Source organism: Punica granatum, chromosome 7, assembly GCF_007655135.1.
Source record: "Punica granatum isolate Tunisia-2019 chromosome 7, ASM765513v2, whole genome shotgun sequence".
Taxonomy (NCBI): Eukaryota; Viridiplantae; Streptophyta; class Magnoliopsida; order Myrtales; family Lythraceae; genus Punica; species Punica granatum.
Genome location: NC_045133.1, coordinates 7,545,788 through 7,563,557, shown reverse-complemented (window position 1 = coordinate 7,563,557; position 17,770 = coordinate 7,545,788). Strand labels below are relative to the sequence as shown.

Below are 17,770 nucleotides of genomic sequence, written 5' to 3'. Positions count from 1 at the left end.
CAAGCTCATTGCCATGTATTGATTCATATTAACCTTGTTGCAGAGGATTCTCCAACAAACTCTTTAGTTGGCAAAGTTGTCTTCTTCTTGTTCTCGTAATAAAGTAATCCAGCAAACTTTTGGATGCTGGCACCAGTCCCGGAATGGTTGAACAGACCTTTTAAAAGCACTTGCTATCAATCTCACCTGCGTTGGCTGCTTATTATCGCATACATAAGCATACAAATACTGCATAAAAATGTATTAGCCCGATGGAAAGTCACAAAATGCTGATCTTATTACTCTTCATATATCCACGGTCGTTTCTCTTCGTCGTCTTGATGAAAACAGAGTACTCTGTTTGATCTTTGTTGTATCAGTAGATTAGGTGGTAATACAATAGTTCTAACAAAAAAGTGTGACTGCATTTTCGAAGTGAAATGAATACGGCTCCTAAAATCGCATCGACCATTGAGCACTCATAATCATAGTGCAAAACCAGAGTAGGGAACAAATTTCAATATCTGATGTCACCGTTCCACGAGTTAAATGGAGATCCTATTCCAACTCATTCATGAACAAGATTAGCATGTGTAAAAACTCTTGGAACTGAAGTAATGGCATCTGAGATGTCTCTTAAGGAAGTTTTGTCAATCAGGTGAATGCGAATGAGTTACAGGAACAACCGCGGAAGGTATATGCCAAAGGAAAACGAGTCCTGAATCAGTAGGAGATCTCCTGAAGTGCCCCAACCGGAAAGTGGGATGAGTTCGGGCTCCGCCTCAGATGAGCTCGGTTTCTTTTCTTGGCTTGGTGGATAGGAATTGTTCTTGGAATTCCAATGAAACTTCTGTGAATTCAAAGAAAGGAAACTTGTTAATGCATAAGCAGGAAGGAACTACCGAGATATCCTTTGAGGTGGCTACGCCCGAACCTGTATGGGGCTGCAAGATGATGTTTCGAAATAAAAATATCATAATGTGGTCTTGCCAGTTCGTTCAAAGTAGTGTTTCCGAACTTTTCTCTGGCAATTGTTTCACCAAAAAAACTTGTTCAACTTCGGGGAACAGATAGGATCATTTTCTTGAAATGAAATATGCTTTGCTGAAGGAGCCGTAATCTCACCCTAATGCAAACTAAATAAAATTAAGTAAACAGTTAATTTGTTTAGTTTAGGGAACAGCCAAAGGATATCCTATGAATTAAGATATTTATTCTGGTAATGCACTCCCCTTACATTGGTGACGTCTTATTCGCAAAGGTGTGGATGAAATTTGCCAATAGCATGAAACAAAACAAGCCCAGCATGAAAGGAAAAAACAGAAAAGCTCAGGATTTGCTCCACATTATATCATAATTTCCAACCAAATTTTATATAAAAGAAGAAAAAGAAGAAGAAGAAGCATAAGGTTTTTTCCACCAGAGAATGTGCGGAGACTGCTATATATCAATGCTTCAAATTCTGTGAAATGGTAACGTTGCAAAGACACTCATTGCCATGGATGTGTTCTATGGGCATAGCACTCAATAAAACCTTTAATGGTTCCACAAAGGGCTTGACAACTAAAGAAACCATATATCTCAACTTGGAGGGAAACATGAAGGAGAAATCTCAAATAACAACACCTTAATGAAGGAATTAGCAACTGCCCGAAGACCTTGCATCGGGTGATGATCTCATCTCTGGAAGGTCTGCATCACAAAAAAGGAACTATGGTTGTCAGCAAAAGAAATTACAGTCGCATGGTGATAATAATCTCATTGATTCTAAGCTGCGTCATGCTATTAGACCAAATAACTACACTGCCCTAATGTAAAACCGAAATTAAAACCGACGTGCTTTTATACAAAATGTAAAAGTGGAATTAGGGTGTGTTTCTATTTGTTACGTTTTGTAGAACCTCCCTAAGTTATATATAAATTATACCATTTTCCTGCTCCACCTCAGTTCCATCATGGAATCGGTTGACCTGTACCATAAGCTCAACTTCAGTGGATAACTAAAAATCAATATTGCAGTATTACATACGAAGAACCTCTGCACCATAAAGAGATGCATTAAGGTTGCGATTAGGAAAAAATATGGTGCTTCCTGCTACATGGACTTCTGCTAATAATGGCGTGCGTAATGCTCCGCAGCTGAAGCATTCCATCTGCGGGCATTCAGTCAGAGTCACTTCTGTAAGGGATGGGAACTTGAGGGGGAAATTTCCTGAGCAGAAGCTTTCGAGATTGGGAAGTGAATGCAAAGTCAACTGCTCTAATCGCTCAAAAGCAATCTCGTTGCCTCCCTCACTGACTTCATTATCAATTACTATCTCCTTCATATTGTTGCAGTCCGCTACGATCATTCTCGTAAGTTGAGTGAGGCTTCTCGCCATGGATGATGTCATTAGATATAATGATTCATGACAAACTGACACTTCTAGAACCATTAAAACCTGAAACGACAATGCCAACTGATCCAAGCCTGTGAAACCTGGACATATTGATACTTGAAGAACTTCCAAATGCTGAGAAGCAACCAGGTCTACCGGTTCTTCATGCCTGAGCTCTTGCTCTCCGGGCAGCAATTTCAGCTTCAACTTCCTCAATCTTGAAACTGTCCCAGTTGAGGTTTTGTCCTGATTTTGGGCGGCAGGTCTCTCAAGCAAGTCAATTTCTTCAAAACAACATCTACTGAGGAAAAGTTTCTGCAGATGGTGTAACCACTGGAGGACCCCACGGGTAAAAATCGCTGGTTTGAAATCATTGTTCTTGATTTCTAAACTCTTCAGCTTGGGAAAGAATTCTGCCGGAAATTGGCCACCCCACATCTCCTTCATCATTTCATTGTAAACCACACTTACAGTTTCTAAACTACAGAATTCATCCTGAGGAAGAACATGAAAAGTGAAATGATAAGAAGTTAGAAAGCAAATGCCAGGATTGATGCAAGCTGAATTGATTGAGATTTTTAGATTGAGTCCATATACATACTTGGTCAACCAAAAAGAGGGGTGGCTTGACCAGTATCTCGTGATGGCCATCTACGAGAGCTTTGGAAAAGCTCTGGCATTCTGAAGCGAATGTCTGCACCCTGTCACATCTATACACGACCAACTCAATTAGCCCACACCATGCTGTAGAATGTAATCCAGGATAGAAAGCCTCAAGCTTCGGTAGCCCCCAGAGCTTCAAGAAGGTAATGCTGGGGAAAAAGAACCGGGGACTTTCTTTTTCTATTTTTGCAATGATACCTTGTAAACCACACCATTCTATACTCAATCTGCAAAGCTTCCAAAGTCTTTGTGCCATTGAGGCTGGAAAGAGATATTCAAGTTCCGGACATCCACTCACATGTACTTGCTCGAGGTTTTCGAAGTTGACAATAGCTTCAGGTTCTGCATACCATACACTCCGTAGGTTCTGCAAATGAGATAGATTAAGTTCTCTCAGTGGCATGGCCATCGAGATCTCACTGTCACAATCGGCCAAGGCTTCTCGTCCAGAGAGGTCGAACACCACTTGTAGTGACGGACAATTAGCAATGGATAGAGTCTCCAAAAGTATGAATCTTTTCATAATTCTTCTTGGAAAAATTATCGACAGTTCTTTAGAGCATTCAACCTTGATTGCCTTCAATTCACGAAAGGACTCATCATATAGCTGATGATCATTCCATAATATGCCCAATTTATCAATCTGAGATAGTATGAGCTCCTTTAATCTCGGAAAGCGAACCTGTTATTTCCATCGCAAAAAATTAAACATGTACACTGGCTTTTTTCAGATGCTGCATATCTACTGAAAAACATGGCCCAAAAAAAAAAGAATAGGAAATATAATTGCGTGAATATGAATTCATGTAATGATGAAGTAATTTTAAGAAAATGCAGAGGATTCTGCATGGTGAGGTAATCACGTGCAATTGTATGTAACATAGACAAGAAAGCAGACTGTTGTACACGCAAAAAGATCATGAAAAAACTGACCTTCTCGCAAAAGAAAGGTTCGTGAGGAATTTCTCCTGACAATTCTCTGCTTCTCTGATTGTCCATCAAACTCGAACAAGTGAATGAATTCATATTTGGGCAGTTGTTAATAGTTATCTTTGCCAAGCTCGGACAGTCCAGAATGTAATCGCCTGGATAGAAGCTCATCAATGCCGACAAGGACTCGAGAACTAGAGATTCTAACCCAGGAAAACAGATGCAGTACTGTGGAACTTCTTCCCATTCTTTCTCTCTCGCAATAATTTGTTTCATCTCGTGACAGTCCTTTATTTCAAGTACTTGTAGACATGGAAGATCTTGTGCTGTAGTTGGGGTCAGTAAGTTGCTCAAGCATCTACAGTTGTGAACTTTAATAGTAACAAGGCAACTGAAACTGAAATCTTTCTGGATATCTTGATCAGGAAATATTAGCCTCAAGTTGGGAAGATCTCTCAAGCAAAGATCGCAAAGGTCAAGGAAGATCTTATCAGCAGGTTCATTTGCTTCGGGGGACTCAAATACTTCTACTACAGCACAGTTTCTTACCTCTAGAAACTTTAGATTGCTTAAGAGGAGCATTTTATCGAACGGAATGGCTCTTGATAAGGACCCCCAGTCCTCAATGGTAAGGGATTCCAATTGTTTGAATGACCAAGAAGGAAGATGGCCAAGCCATATCTCTCTCCAATCGGGAGATTCAGACAACTTCAAGGACTTTATGGGTTCGAGAGTGTACTGCAGAACCGATAGGTTCATTAGTTAGAACTACATGCATGGGCAAATGGATGTATGCAGAGATCAAGCGCAAATAAGGATAAAATGGTAAACTTGAAGAAAGCTATCAGTACCTTTTTGGAGAAACAATGTTCTACATTTGCATTAAGGTCACGTGTCTTATGTTCTAGAAATCTCCAACTTGTCTCAAACTGCTCCAGCTTTGGTGCAACTACATCTCCTTGAGAGAATATCTTCATTACGGGGCATTGCTCCAGACGTACTGATATCAAGGATGGGAATATCAGGATGTGACTCCCCGAGAAGAACTGTGTGATATTCATCAATGACTCCAGACTCAGATATTTCAGTCGCTCAAAAGCAATTTCTTCAGGTGATCCACCACCGTATTCGTAATTACCCACTACTTCACTCAATGCATTGCATTCCTTGATGCTCATTTCCCTGAGTTGCTTCAGGCTTCTAGCAACTGGAATTGTCATTACTGCTTTAATCACATGGCAGTTTGATACTTCTAGAGATGTCAGGTTCTCGAGAGATAATGAGGGCAACGCTAATTTGATACTACGAGCTAAATGCTCCCAAATTTCCTGCAGTTTATGAACAAAACCAATCAGTAAGACAGTTAATTTCATGAGCTACGGCTCCTACTAGGCAAGATAATTCAGCTTCTTATAATGCAAATTTTGTTTTCACAATTTTAAATTTGTCACTTCAGTTCTTATGATCCATTAATACTGCCTTTGTTGCCTGACATATCATTATTTTATACTGGCCGCTTAAGAATTTGATTTGTGAAAATGTTGAACATGGACTCTAGTCTAAGATTAAGCATCCGATGCGCCCTAATCATATGAATTTAAATATGGTCTTCGCATTTCATTCCAAAGTGGTTGATGCTGAAACTGACCTCCAGACCTCCACAGTTTTCGATATCCAGCTTATTCAATGATGGCATCTCCAAGGTGTAGTTCCACTGACAGAATCTACTAAGATTTTGCAAACCCTTAAGCGTCAAGGAAGTTAGCTCTGTAAGCTCGACAAATTTATCTGCTTCTCTCCATATATTTCCTTCTGCAACAACGTGTTCGATCAGCTCACATTCATCCACACAAAGTAGTTGGAGTCGACCCAGATTTTTCGCCACTGAAACTGGGAAGACATTCGTCAGATTTTGGCATGATGAGACTTTTATTGACCACAACTTCCGGAACGTATCACTGTCTGATGGGAAAATCCTCACGAGTTGGGCACACTGCACCACCTCGAGAAGCTTTAGTTTGAGGAAGGATCCTGTAGGAATTTCCCAGTGCCACATCTCTTCCACTTTGACTTCACTAATCAGAAGATCCTCCAAATTAGGAAGATTAACCTGCAGAAAATGCCATTAGCTAATGAGAATCGACAGACACGTGTTTCAAACATTAGAAGAATCATAATAAAGCGCACAGTCAATGCATTGTTACTTTTATCACTTGACCCAAGGAAGGTTGAGGGAGGCGCAGACCTTTTCATTGAAGAAAGCATCTTCGAGTTGTTCAGATCTCTCTTTTGGCTGTCTTAGGATGAAGGCCTTCATCTTAGGAAATTTGCATATCGATAGTTTTCTTAAGGAGGGAAAGACGAATGAACAACTACCGGATGAGAAACAGATAAGACGGTCAAGATCACCCATCTGCAAATCATGTAGACGGGGAAAAATGATCTCATCGACCTCATCCCCATCACGATCCTTCTGGGAAACTACTTCCTCCATTCCCTTGCAATTGGTTATCACCAATATCTCCAGTTTCGAGAGAGTTGTGGCTGTAGCAAATGGGATCAGGTCCACTAATTGGTGGCATTTTTCCACTGAAATCTCTATTAGACTTGGAAAACCAACTGAAATTCGGAAGAACTTGTCTACGAGATGCTTTAGCTTCTGTAGTACTCGCAGGCTCAATGTCTTGACTTTAGGGAGCATTATTGCTTTGTGCTTGTCCTTGGAATCATGCGCAAAGGGCTCAAATAGAGTTTCCACCGAACTACAACAAGATATTGAAACATGCTCTAGATTCTGCAATTTCTCTGCCAAAGTTACAGGAAAGACCGAAGAAATCCTGTGCAATCCAAATATGGAGATGGACGTCAGTTTGGCAAAGGATGTTTCCGGGAGTTCATTGACCCATATCTGCTCAAAATATCCCACTTCGGTGAGTTTCAGCTCCTCCAAGTTTGGAAGAAGAACCTAAAGAAAACAATCCAGTAAGCCTTTTATATACCAGATTTACAATTAAAGTCACACATCAAATTTCTTATGATTCCTCTTGAATTCCTAAGCAATCATCAATTATATCATTCATTTGAATTACTGAGAAAAAAGTTTGTATGGTCCCGGGCGAGGTGAAAACCTAAGAGAAACCAAGCTAGATGTTATAGCCAATGTAAGTCTATTAGATGTTACTTAGCAACTTAAAAGAAAGACGAGAGATCAGTTCGTCATTAGAGATTGACCAAATCATTATTTCAAAGCATTGAAACAGATTGAACAAAAACTAAATCAGTTGGAAGAAAGAATGTTCGGATTTCTAGTTCAGCAGGTTTCGCATGCATACCTTGTCATTAAAGAAGACCCGGGCTTGAGTTTCTTGCTCAGGTGCAACTTCTTCCTTATGGCCACAACAGGAAGTTCTACTGAAGGCTGGGGTGTGTACTCTGAGGCATGTATAGAATCCCATCATCCTGGGGCAATCTTTTATTGTCAGTACCTTTAAGTGTGGGAACCCTATGGTGCTTTCCATATCTCTTGCTTGTTCCTCGGATTCATCCATTATGATTGCCTTCATCATGTCACCACCTCCTACAAATATTTCTGTCAATTTTGCCGCAGCTCTAGCCATTGCAGGTGTAAAAAGGTATACCAATTCATAACATCTGACCACCACCAGTGACGTTAAATTTTGGAATAACGTTACCCCTCGGGGGTTCTTGTTCCACATGCAACTCAGTTTTGACAAATCTCCCAAATCCAACGTGCGCAACTGTGGGAGAATGCTAACGTCTACATCTGCAGGGTCCACCATGTCAAGGTTCAGAATTACTTCTAACGGATGGACATTCTTCGACGCATAACGATTCCAACTGCTGGAGTTTCATTAGTGACGTGAAGTTGACAACGCTCACTAGGTTTTTGCATTTCTCCACCTTTAGATCTTTTAGGTTGCGCAACTCTAGCGGACCATGCCATAGCTCTTCTATTATGTCAACATCACGTAGACGCAGTGACTGCAGCATGGGCAATGAAACCTGACACCCAATTAGGTCAACCAAGTAAGATGCTTTCATCAGAATACCATCTACCTCTACAACTGCCCCATGGATAATTATCATAACGAATACAATATGTCATATTTGCATTATGCACAAAATGAACGACTTGCCAGGACTGGATGCGAAAGTTCAAATGGTCGCCATGCCAGAGAAAATAAGTGTCCATATATAATATATCATTTCTTTGTCGTGGAGCAGGCTCAACCACGGATTTTCATTTGACGGAATGAAGCATATTATAAGCGGTGTTATTTGCATAATACTTTGTGCACTTATAGGTTATGACCAATTTGACAATGAAAATACTGTGCATTAGATGCAAAAGTAAGCTCTTAACCTGTCCTGTTTTAAAATATGTTTTCTTTTTATGAACCAATGAATATATAAATTTGCATTTTTGTAGTTTTTATTTTCCTTTTTGTAATCTATTGAGAGAAGTAACAACCGATGAAAAAGATACGCCAAAGGTAAAAGGTAGTAGTGAAATCCGGTATTTTTGACCCATTCATGTACTATTATTAAATAAACAAACATAGGTTCCTGATGCTTGTCTTATATATAATCTATATAATGTGTCTATGTACAGTTGTTAGCGTATATCTTCTATGTATTCCTTGCGGTGCTTGGAGCAAACATGGTTAAAAAAGAAAAAGAAAAGCAAGAAAACGAAATAAGAAGAATCGGATAAATGGAGTGTTTAACTTATTTACTATAGACTTGCCCACACCCTATCACCCTCTTATCTTTTCTCTTCCAACTTTTCCACCGTCTCAGCCTTTCATTTATCATTTTCCACTGTTTTTTTTTTCGTTTCTTTCTTTTTGGGTTTTGGTGGGTTCGGGGGGGGGGGGGGGGGGAGGGAGCTAGAGGGAGTGAGCAAGGCTAAGAGCTCGGGGGAGCTCACGGTAGAGGAAGAAGATGAGGCAGATGGGAAAGGGTAACGTGACACGCTGAAGAATCGAAACAGAGGGAGGAATAAGAGCGGAAGTATCAAGAAGAACGAGCAAACAGAGGAGACAGAGAGTGAGCGCGAGCTAAAGGTAATTCCAATGGGAAGAGCTCTCGAACTTTGTTAGGTTGGGGGCATGAGGCATGTCATTGATTTTATTTAAGTTTCATTTATTAAATTTTTATTCTTGTGAATTTGGAAGTTGGGTTAGTTGGATTGATGGTGAGGGGAGGGTAAAGCTTATAGACCTATATAGATTATTGAAGCTTTGGGTACAAATTATTGAGCTTAGAGTTTTGAGACACCATTTTATTCAATTGTGACTTTTCCTTGGTCAATTGAAGAACGCAGTATAATTACATTGCTAAATTGGGGAAATTAAAAGTGGAATTCAAATTGGAACTTTTGAATCAAGTGTTAATTGTGCTGGAAAAAAGATGATGTTGTTAGGCGTTATTTCTGATTAAATTGCTAGTCATTGGTTTCTATCTATACACTTGGATTAAATTGGAAGAGAGCAACTTATTAAATGATGATACGATAAGTTGTTGTAAGAGAGGTTTTCCTAGGATTTTATATAAGTAGTGTTCCGTAAAGTTTGGAGGAGGTAGAGGAGGTTATGTTTTCATTAATTATTTCACATTGATGGATGAACAGAGGGAGAATAAAGCTAGATCGAGCATGGAAGTGTTAATGTTGGTTTTTCTTTTGGGATGAAAAACCTAATATCATCGACATGTATACTTAAACTATTGTATTGTGTGTTATTTGATTTTTATGCTTATAATTTATAGGGGTTATCGAGACTGAGCTTTGCACCCCAAAGGATCGATCCAATGAAATATTTTTGGGTATTCCGTGAGTACTTTATTCCATTGTGAAATTATATGTATATATATACATATGATTATATAGGTTAATTTGGGAAAATATTATGAAAGATTGCAATTAAGGATTTGATTGTGGATATGTTTAAGTAAGAGGATGTTGTGATATGATTGAGTATACTGATGGTATTGTTTGATTATAGGCTTGGGACCGCTGGACTCGGCGGATTACAAAAGTAGCCCGATCAGCCGCTGGACCCGACGGAATACAAATAGAAGCTTGATCGGCCGCTGGACCCAGCAGAATACAAATAGGGGCTTGGTCGGCCGCTGTACCCTGTAGAATAGAAATAGGGACCTGATAGGCTGCTAGACCAAGCATAATATAAATGGGAGTCAACTCTTACTGCCATAAGTTAATAAGCGGCCCCCGCTTATGAGGTATGGATATGAGAGTTTGGCTGATGTGATTGAGATATGCGGGGTCATGGTGCCGTCCTAACTTTGTCGCGAGAAAATGCGACTCTATGGCTATATTACTTGTTTGTGTTTGGAATTGTTTGTGCGAAGTTATTGTGATATATATGCTGGTTGTTAGGGCTTGTCTGTGATTGCTATGATACTTGAGAAATGTGTTTTGGTTGTTAGAGCTCGATCTGTTAAAGTGAAGGTATATTGTTTATATTTGTTATGCGAAGCTGAGTTGAGGTGGACTCTAATGTTATCGTGTTATTATAAAGACACTTAATTGTTTATAGAATAAATTGGGTAATTATTAATATATATCGTATAAGTTTTGTGCTAGTGAGCTGATTGATGGACTTGTGTGTGATTGTATTATCTATATGAATATTTGGTTGTTTTTGAAAAAAATATTTATTTAATAATAATTCATTTTGCTTTGGAATTTTATACTCACTGAAATGCAGCTCACACTCTGCACATATTTTCCCAAATAAGTTTCTAGCTGTGTTGGAGAAACATTTTCAGATAGCACTTTATATCTGAAAGGCACTTGAGCCTGGTATAGATTGCTTGAAGTTACGATCCGAAAGATTTTGTTTAGCTCTCCTTTTGTCAGTGTGAGGAAAGTCATGGCTGGATTTTTGAGAGATTAAGGCTATTGGGTTGTTTTATATGGGATTAGTTCATGAAAAATTTGTTGATTTGATTGAACAGATGGTATAGTAGAAAATTATGAATAATCTAATTCTCTATCAGGTTTTGAATTATTGACATTTTAGGGGAAATGTAACTGAATTTTCGGATCGTGACAGTAGCTTGCTCTAGAACACCACTAGCAACATTAGTTGACTTGATCAGCCTACGTTTCTTTCTTCATGATCATAAAGAGGGAAAAAATTCTTCTTAATATTGCTATTTTTTATTTAATGAAGAGAAATTGATGAATAGAGAAAGTTATAATCTGTTCCAATCCGTGCAACAGAGTGGGGGAAAAGAAAAATAATATGATTGGAAGAGCTTTTGGATTAATTTAGATTCCAGAAGCTTTGAATCAATTAGTAGTCTTTTACCCATTGAATTTCTATTATGTTAAACGCTAATTTGATTGAGAATATTGAATTCAAATTTACTTAATATTTCACCTTATTAGATTTTTATATAGAAAGATATGTTTATGCAGATTTCTTGTTGGCCTCGCTGACAATAATATGTGCAGTTGTTTAACGATATTTACTATTGAAATTAAGAAAGAGCGTTACTAGGGTGAGGAGCATCCTTAACAGTGTAGTTTTAACAATGCTCCAGAAAGTGGTAAGTCTCACACTCTTGTTTTTTGTTTTTAGGGTTAAAATCACAAAAATTTTAATTTTAATTTTAACTCAAAATACTACACAACAAAAATATACATTTCTCAAGTAAAAAATTTTAAATTTAACTTTAACTCAACACACTACACAACATTTGTCCTTTTCTACAATCAAAATTAAAGTTATTTTAACTCTGAAACCAAACGCACCGTTATTATTTAATAAGTGTCTTATTATATTAAATTAAAAGGTAATAGGTTTCTTATTTAAATAATATTAATCTTACTATTTAACAAGGCAGCTTACTAACTGTCATTTAACACATTATGACGCGGTACTCCCTGATTGGTCTATATAAATAAATCCCTTATTTTAAGAAGGCGCCTGATGGAAGTTTAATATAGCATGTGATGGACAAAAGCGGAAAAAAGGATAATATGAATTTTCTATTTGTACGTGTAATGAAGATGCCTAGATAGAGAAACAAAAGAGAAGTTACCTGCTGGGCATCAAAGAAAACAGCTCTAGCAAGTGATCCATTTTGAGATGCTCTATCCGAGGGCTTCTTGGAGTTTGCTATAGAGAAGAAGCTCGTGATACTTGGCAATCTTTGTAGTGCCAAACGGCGTAACTTACGCAACTTAACTAGATCATCTGCCCAAACTGCTCTTCCTGCTTCTTTTGTTCTCTTAGTTATAACTGGCATTATTATGCCGCATCCATCTTTTCTGTTATCTTTCAGCTGCGCAGCACCCCTCCATGACAGAAGATGCGAATGACTTGCTACGTCATTGGAATGACAACCTGCAGGTCCTTGTGCTGGTTTATCTTCATCTTCATTTTCAATTTCCCTGTCATCCACGATGATCTCCTGCATTTCCTCGCATCCGGATACTTCAATCTCCTCAAGTTGGGTAAGGCAATTTACAAGGGAAAGGCTGAATAGATTTTTCAACTTGGCACAGCCTGAGACTTTCAAGCTTTTCAACTTGCTAAAAGACTCAGGCTGGAGAGGTCCTTGACAAATCTTCTCCAAGATATCCAAATTACCAAGAGACATGGACTCAAGAATTGTGAAAGCACGGCATGGAAACCATGCTGTTGCGCGGACAATGTAACGGATGGAACAAAAGTCTACTTGAAGATGCTTTAATTCTTGAAAACCATCCATGCATAGCTCATTAATACTTCCGTTCTGTTTTGCCAAGTTCTGCAGTTGAAGAACTTGGCTCTTTTGCAAAGTAAGTTGAAACCACTCGTGGAAAAGAATATAAGTGGATTCCTCGAATGAAAGCCTCAAGACTCGTTGCTCCCTGTAGTCGGTATACAATTTGTTTTCACCGATTGTTATTCTATACCTAGCCAATCTTCCAAATGGCAGGGCTTCAGGGAGGACACTTTCAGAGGGCACGTGCGTGTGAAGAGCGCTTAGATGGGGCATATTATTCAACTCACTGAGACTAGCTAGCCATGCCTTGTCCCCTACCTGCCATCGGTCAAAACTATCATCAAGGTACAATTCTTCTAACCGGGTTAATTTTGCTAATACACCGCGTTCTATAACCTCTAGTTTTGAGCATTTACTCAAGTCTAATAGTCTTAGGTCAATTAGCTCTCCTATTGCCTCCGGCAACCAATGAATCGTGGAACCAATGAAGCTAAGAACTTGCAAACGTTTTAGCTGGCCAATGATGGCGACGTCATAGAAAGAACAATAATCAAGGCACAACGTTGTAAGGCTCTGTAGAGATCCAACTGATAAAGGCAGGTTGGTAAACTGCATATCTCTGATATCTAAGACCTTGAGCATCCTCATACCACTGAAGAAATCTGGATCTATTGTTACATATAAATAATGAAGAGTCAAAATATGATATTATTACTTATAAATGTATAACAAACATAAGTGGGTGAAAGATAAGATTTCAAGATTTAAAACTCAAAGGTTTACTCGTACCTGGGGAAAAAGATTGCTGGACGAAATTGACATCATCGGCTGCATATATGATAAAAATTAAGAAATAAATTTTTTTTTATAAAAAAGATAGATTTGAACACAAAAGCAAAAAATCCCATGAAAATAGTGCAAATTATAGAAATTTCTAGAGTTCATTGATACCTGTAGAAGGGGAATCTGGGACACAGAGATAATCGGCTGCGTGTATGATACAGATGGTTAGGTTTGGACACATCCATGTCTCTCGAGGATGATCCTCAATGGCAGTATTACGCATGGAGATTGCTGTGCTTTCCTCAAGATTTTCTGCTGATAACAATTTCATATCATCACTATTGGTCACCACCAAAGCATGATGATCTTTAGTTGCAATCCCGACTGCAACTTCATGAACCACATCATGGATAACGACATGATTATTGTCATCACTTTGCTGCAGCAAAGAAGAGGCTTGGAGTTTATGAAGCGACCGAGTCATTTCTTTTCGAGCTCTCTCGATTATGTTGGTGCCCCCAAATGAGCGCAACCCTGCACTATATTTTAGTAGACTTTGCACCGGGATGCTGTGCCTTCTAATGAGACCGCAAGTCAATAGCAATTGTTTGATCTCATCTTCTAAATGCTGAAAGCTAAGCTCCAAAGTTGAGTAACCAGCTTGCAATTTCTTGATGTGTTCCATTGCCTCCTCCCAAGTTGAAAAAACGTCATTCTTCAACATTTTGGCAATCGGTACGACTATAACGGGCAATCCTTCACACTTCTCGAGTAATTTAACTACTAGGAGATGCAATTTAGGATCTTCAACTAACTTTTCTCCTGCTATTGCCATGAATAAGAGCTCCGATTCTTCCTTACTCAGGGCACCAAGACGGAAAGTTTGTTGAGAACCCATTTCATTAACCAACACATCTTGATCGCGAGAGGTTAGCAATAACTTGATATCCAGATTCTCGTAGCCATCGGCAATCGCAATCTTCTTCAAGTCAAGCTTCTTCCAGAGGTCGTCAAGAATTATAAGAACCTTCCTTTTTATGGAATGATTTTCCTTCATCTTTTTTATCGAGTTTGCGCAAAATTAATGCTATTTCTCCTCGTATTCTGTTGATTTCTGGATTTTCGGATATAAGTTTCCTGATAACTTCATCAAAAAGGTTTGATTCCCTGGCTTTCCCTTCAACTTCATCCAGCAGAGTGGTTTTTCCAACACCGCCCATCCCGGATACACCAAGGATTTTCATCCGATCATCCTCTAGAGCTTCCATGATCCTCTTCAAGATTGCAGTCCTAGCAACGACGAGGAAGATAAGCGAGAATTTAGATACAAATTGTCATGTAGTTAAGTATTTAATCTTGCTATGTATGTTGTAAACAAATCTCTAGTGGCATCAAAGTAAAATTTTGTTTGCTCTTTGTTGTTAAAAGTAGTTCTTAAGTTCATCTTTTCTTTCACGACTTATGACGACGGGCCTGGGGTGTGGCTAGGGCTGGTCACTAGTAAAGTAATGCCTGGGTTGCGGTAACCAAGGTTGATTGGAATTAATTCATATGTCCTTAGGCTCCCGGTGTGGGTCACAGGTTGCGGCATAAATCGGCCCTGTCCCTCTGCTGATTGCAGGATGCCACCACTCACCAACAATGGCTGGTCCCAAGCCGATGGAGGGTGGTTCCCAGGACAAATGGCTCGAGGGGTGGTTTGCCTTAAAACGACAAATGCCCAGGCCAGCCAAGGGCCGGCTTTGATTAGAGTAGCTGCTGAAAATGATGGTCCCCGTGTCGTCTGTCCCACAGGCCGGATGCGGGATTTTATCACTGGCTTCTATGGACTTTGGGCAGGCAGCAGGCAGGGCGCTGGCTGGTGTCGGTTTGCCTTGAGCAGGCCTTTACTAGGAGTTATTGGCATCAAACAGCCCCAGCCATAGCCTTATGGTGACACTAGGATGAAGTCCGAAAAGGTTCATTCATTTATCTTCCTCTATAAGTGGACGGTTTCAATTATTTGTTCAGATTGTTTAACCTCTTATAGTTGTTTCTTAGAAATTATTTTTACCTTAAGTTATGGAAAATTATTTTGAAAAAATACTCCGGAAACAACATCCTAAATAATTTGTTTCTGAAATCATTTCCTAACAATAACATGCCCTATGCGAACATTACCGATTAAATGAAAAACTTATTCAACTTTACCTGGACTGGAGGGGAACGTTGAGCTGGGCCGAATCCAAGGAGGATGAGGCAGCGGTCTCCTCCCCTGCATCTGCATCGTGGTAGGAAATCTTTTCGAATTTCCCCTTCCCATATTGTTCTTGAATCATCAGCGCTACCTTCTTGGCCCTCCTGCCCAACCGATAGCGCCCAGTGGGTTTTGGGATCCATCCACCGAAGCAACTCGCTTTGCCCTTGTCCCCGATCAGCTCTTGAGCCATTCTAGTCAGCTCATCGGTTTTGTTGAGCCATCTTAGGACTTCGCTCTCAATCTTGTCTCCATCGCATATGACTTCATCAACCGAGTGCTGAATCTTTTCTCTAGCATCTCCCAGGTCCTTAACCTGGTGTTCAAGCTCCTCCACCTTGCTCTTGTAGCATAGCATGTAGCCGAGTTCACGTCCTGCCGGCACCACCACATAGTGGCCGGCGATTTTGAACAGTTCAAGAAGAGTGCCAAACTCACAACTTCCCATCTATGAAACAATGACAAGGAACAAAGGGAGCAGCTACCAGCAGTGGCAGGGCTGTGAAGACAGAGAGAGAGAGAGAGAGAGAGAAATAGAGCAGTTTACTACAGAGGTATTGAGACTGAGAGAGCAGAAAATGCAGGCATGTGCCTACTACTATGTAGGTTCCCTTTCAAGCTTATTTTACTGTATTTTTTGCGATCATCAGTAAATAATTACATCTAATAATGGTAATTTTATTTTATATATATATATAATTTCGGTTATAAATGAGACTAGTGTGGCCCAAATGGAATGGATAATAGAGAAGAAATATAGGGGTACGAGAAGTTCCACTGATGATTAGAATCACACGTAGAATCTCTTGGGTCACAACATAATCGAGAGGAGTGATGGGAAGAAGGAAGGAAATCAGAGGAAGAGTTGAGATGATCAATTAAAGAAGAGTTTGGTTCACTTGGGTAAATAGTTACTCGATAATGGCGTATTTTTTCTTATGCAGCTTCCTAGTCTTTATTTGCCAGTTTCTTCTACTTATCATCAATGTTTTTTTTTTTCAGTGTAAACTCTGTTATTCGGAAGTCCAATTGAGCATCGACTAATACAATCGAGCTGAGTCGGCCCATTAAGCGAAATAAGCGCCGAACTGTTTAAATCAACTCACGGGTCATTATCTTTAATTATTTATTATGAGTAGCATGTTGCTTTCGATGAGACCACAATATATATATATATATATATATAATTGGCCTACTGTGTGCGAGTAATCCCAATTCAGTCATTAGCTTGGCCATGTTTGTGAGGTGCTTCCAATGGATTTCAAAATCCTTGCTGGGCTGCAAATATAAAATCCGCAAATAAGAAGGTGTAATTTATCAATTACATCACTTCTCATGGTCTATGATTAGCAATTAGCATCGTTTACTTAATGTACCTCTCGTGATTAATATTTAAAATTCATATTCACACACAATAAAATAAAGGAAAGTTGGAAGGAGAAATTGGATCAGAAATCTTAATCAGTGAATTGAAAATGGATTAGTAAACTCCTACCCTTAAACTAATACATATTAAGAGGGTCCCGTTTAGTGTTCCTTTTTCTTTTGCTGGCAGGTGACGACTCGGGGTAGTTTAATTAATGAAGTCTATGCTTATCCTACCGAGCTGGCCTAACAATAAAAATAAATCCCACTAGTCTAATGACAATTTGTCACTAGTGATTTTGCATAATTAAAGTTACAAATTGCTTTACAGCAAGGACGCACAACTGTTGGGTTCGGTCTAAACCAATCTTATTTCATTTCTTAGCTATTTGAAGAAAACAAAAGAATCATTATCTAAGTTCTTTCATGCTGCTACATCAGCATCTCATAATTTATAAATTTTTAAGAATTTTTAAATATGTTATTTGAATATATAGTTTTCTATTAAAATATAGCTTTCCACTATTAATATACGCTTTATTTTTTACACAATATCTTGGCATATAATATATTACTAAATAATTACGTCATAATATTGTGAAATTATACCAAGTCATTGCAAATAAAAATGATGCATCGTTTCTTGAAATCTCTCTTCATATTCAAAATCGTG

The 17,770-nt window shown here is 39.0% G+C and overlaps 2 protein-coding genes across 2 annotated transcripts; both read right to left on the bottom strand.

Annotated features, from left to right (window-relative positions):
- Nucleotides 1-415: 415 nt before the first annotated feature.
- Nucleotides 416-7,753, bottom strand: LOC116213823. Its single transcript, XM_031548905.1, has 9 exons — nucleotides 7,283-7,753; nucleotides 6,196-6,915; nucleotides 5,599-6,060; nucleotides 4,802-5,278; nucleotides 3,954-4,688; nucleotides 2,959-3,702; nucleotides 1,907-2,852; nucleotides 1,606-1,671; nucleotides 416-829 (listed from the first exon to the last, which is right to left on the bottom strand). Exons 1-7 carry the CDS (start codon nucleotides 7,748-7,750, stop codon nucleotides 2,001-2,003), a joined length of 4,458 nt encoding a protein of 1,485 aa, XP_031404765.1. The 5' UTR covers nucleotides 7,751-7,753; the 3' UTR covers nucleotides 416-829; nucleotides 1,606-1,671; nucleotides 1,907-2,000.
- On the bottom strand, nucleotides 7,727-16,311 carry LOC116213824 (disease resistance protein RPS2-like). Its single transcript, XM_031548906.1, has 5 exons — nucleotides 15,687-16,311; nucleotides 13,665-14,786; nucleotides 13,503-13,541; nucleotides 12,045-13,381; nucleotides 7,727-7,973 (listed from the first exon to the last, which is right to left on the bottom strand). Exons 2-5 carry the CDS (start codon nucleotides 14,551-14,553, stop codon nucleotides 7,752-7,754), a joined length of 2,487 nt encoding a protein of 828 aa, XP_031404766.1. The 5' UTR covers nucleotides 14,554-14,786; nucleotides 15,687-16,311; the 3' UTR covers nucleotides 7,727-7,751.
- Nucleotides 16,312-17,770: the final 1,459 nt, after the last annotated feature.

Coding starts and splice junctions, on each gene's coding strand:
- LOC116213823 (XM_031548905.1), bottom strand. CDS start 7,750: ATGGTGGACCCTGCAGATGTAGACGTTAGCATTCTCCCACAGTTGCGC. Junction 6,061..6,195: donor ATGCTTTCTTCAATGAAAAG/GTCTGCGCCTCC, acceptor CATTTTCTGCAG/GTTAATCTTCCTAATTTGGA. Junction 2,853..2,958: donor CCCTCTTTTTGGTTGACCAA/GTATGTATATGG, acceptor GTTCTTCCTCAG/GATGAATTCTGTAGTTTAGA.
- LOC116213824 (XM_031548906.1), bottom strand. CDS start 14,553: ATGAAGGAAAATCATTCCATAAAAAGGAAGGTTCTTATAATTCTTGAC. Junction 13,542..13,664: donor CCCAGATTCCCCTTCTACAG/GTATCAATGAAC, acceptor TCATATATGCAG/CCGATGATGTCAATTTCGTC. Junction 7,974..12,044: donor TTTTCTTTGATGCCCAGCAG/GTAACTTCTCTT, acceptor ATTGGGTGTCAG/GTTTCATTGCCCATGCTGCA.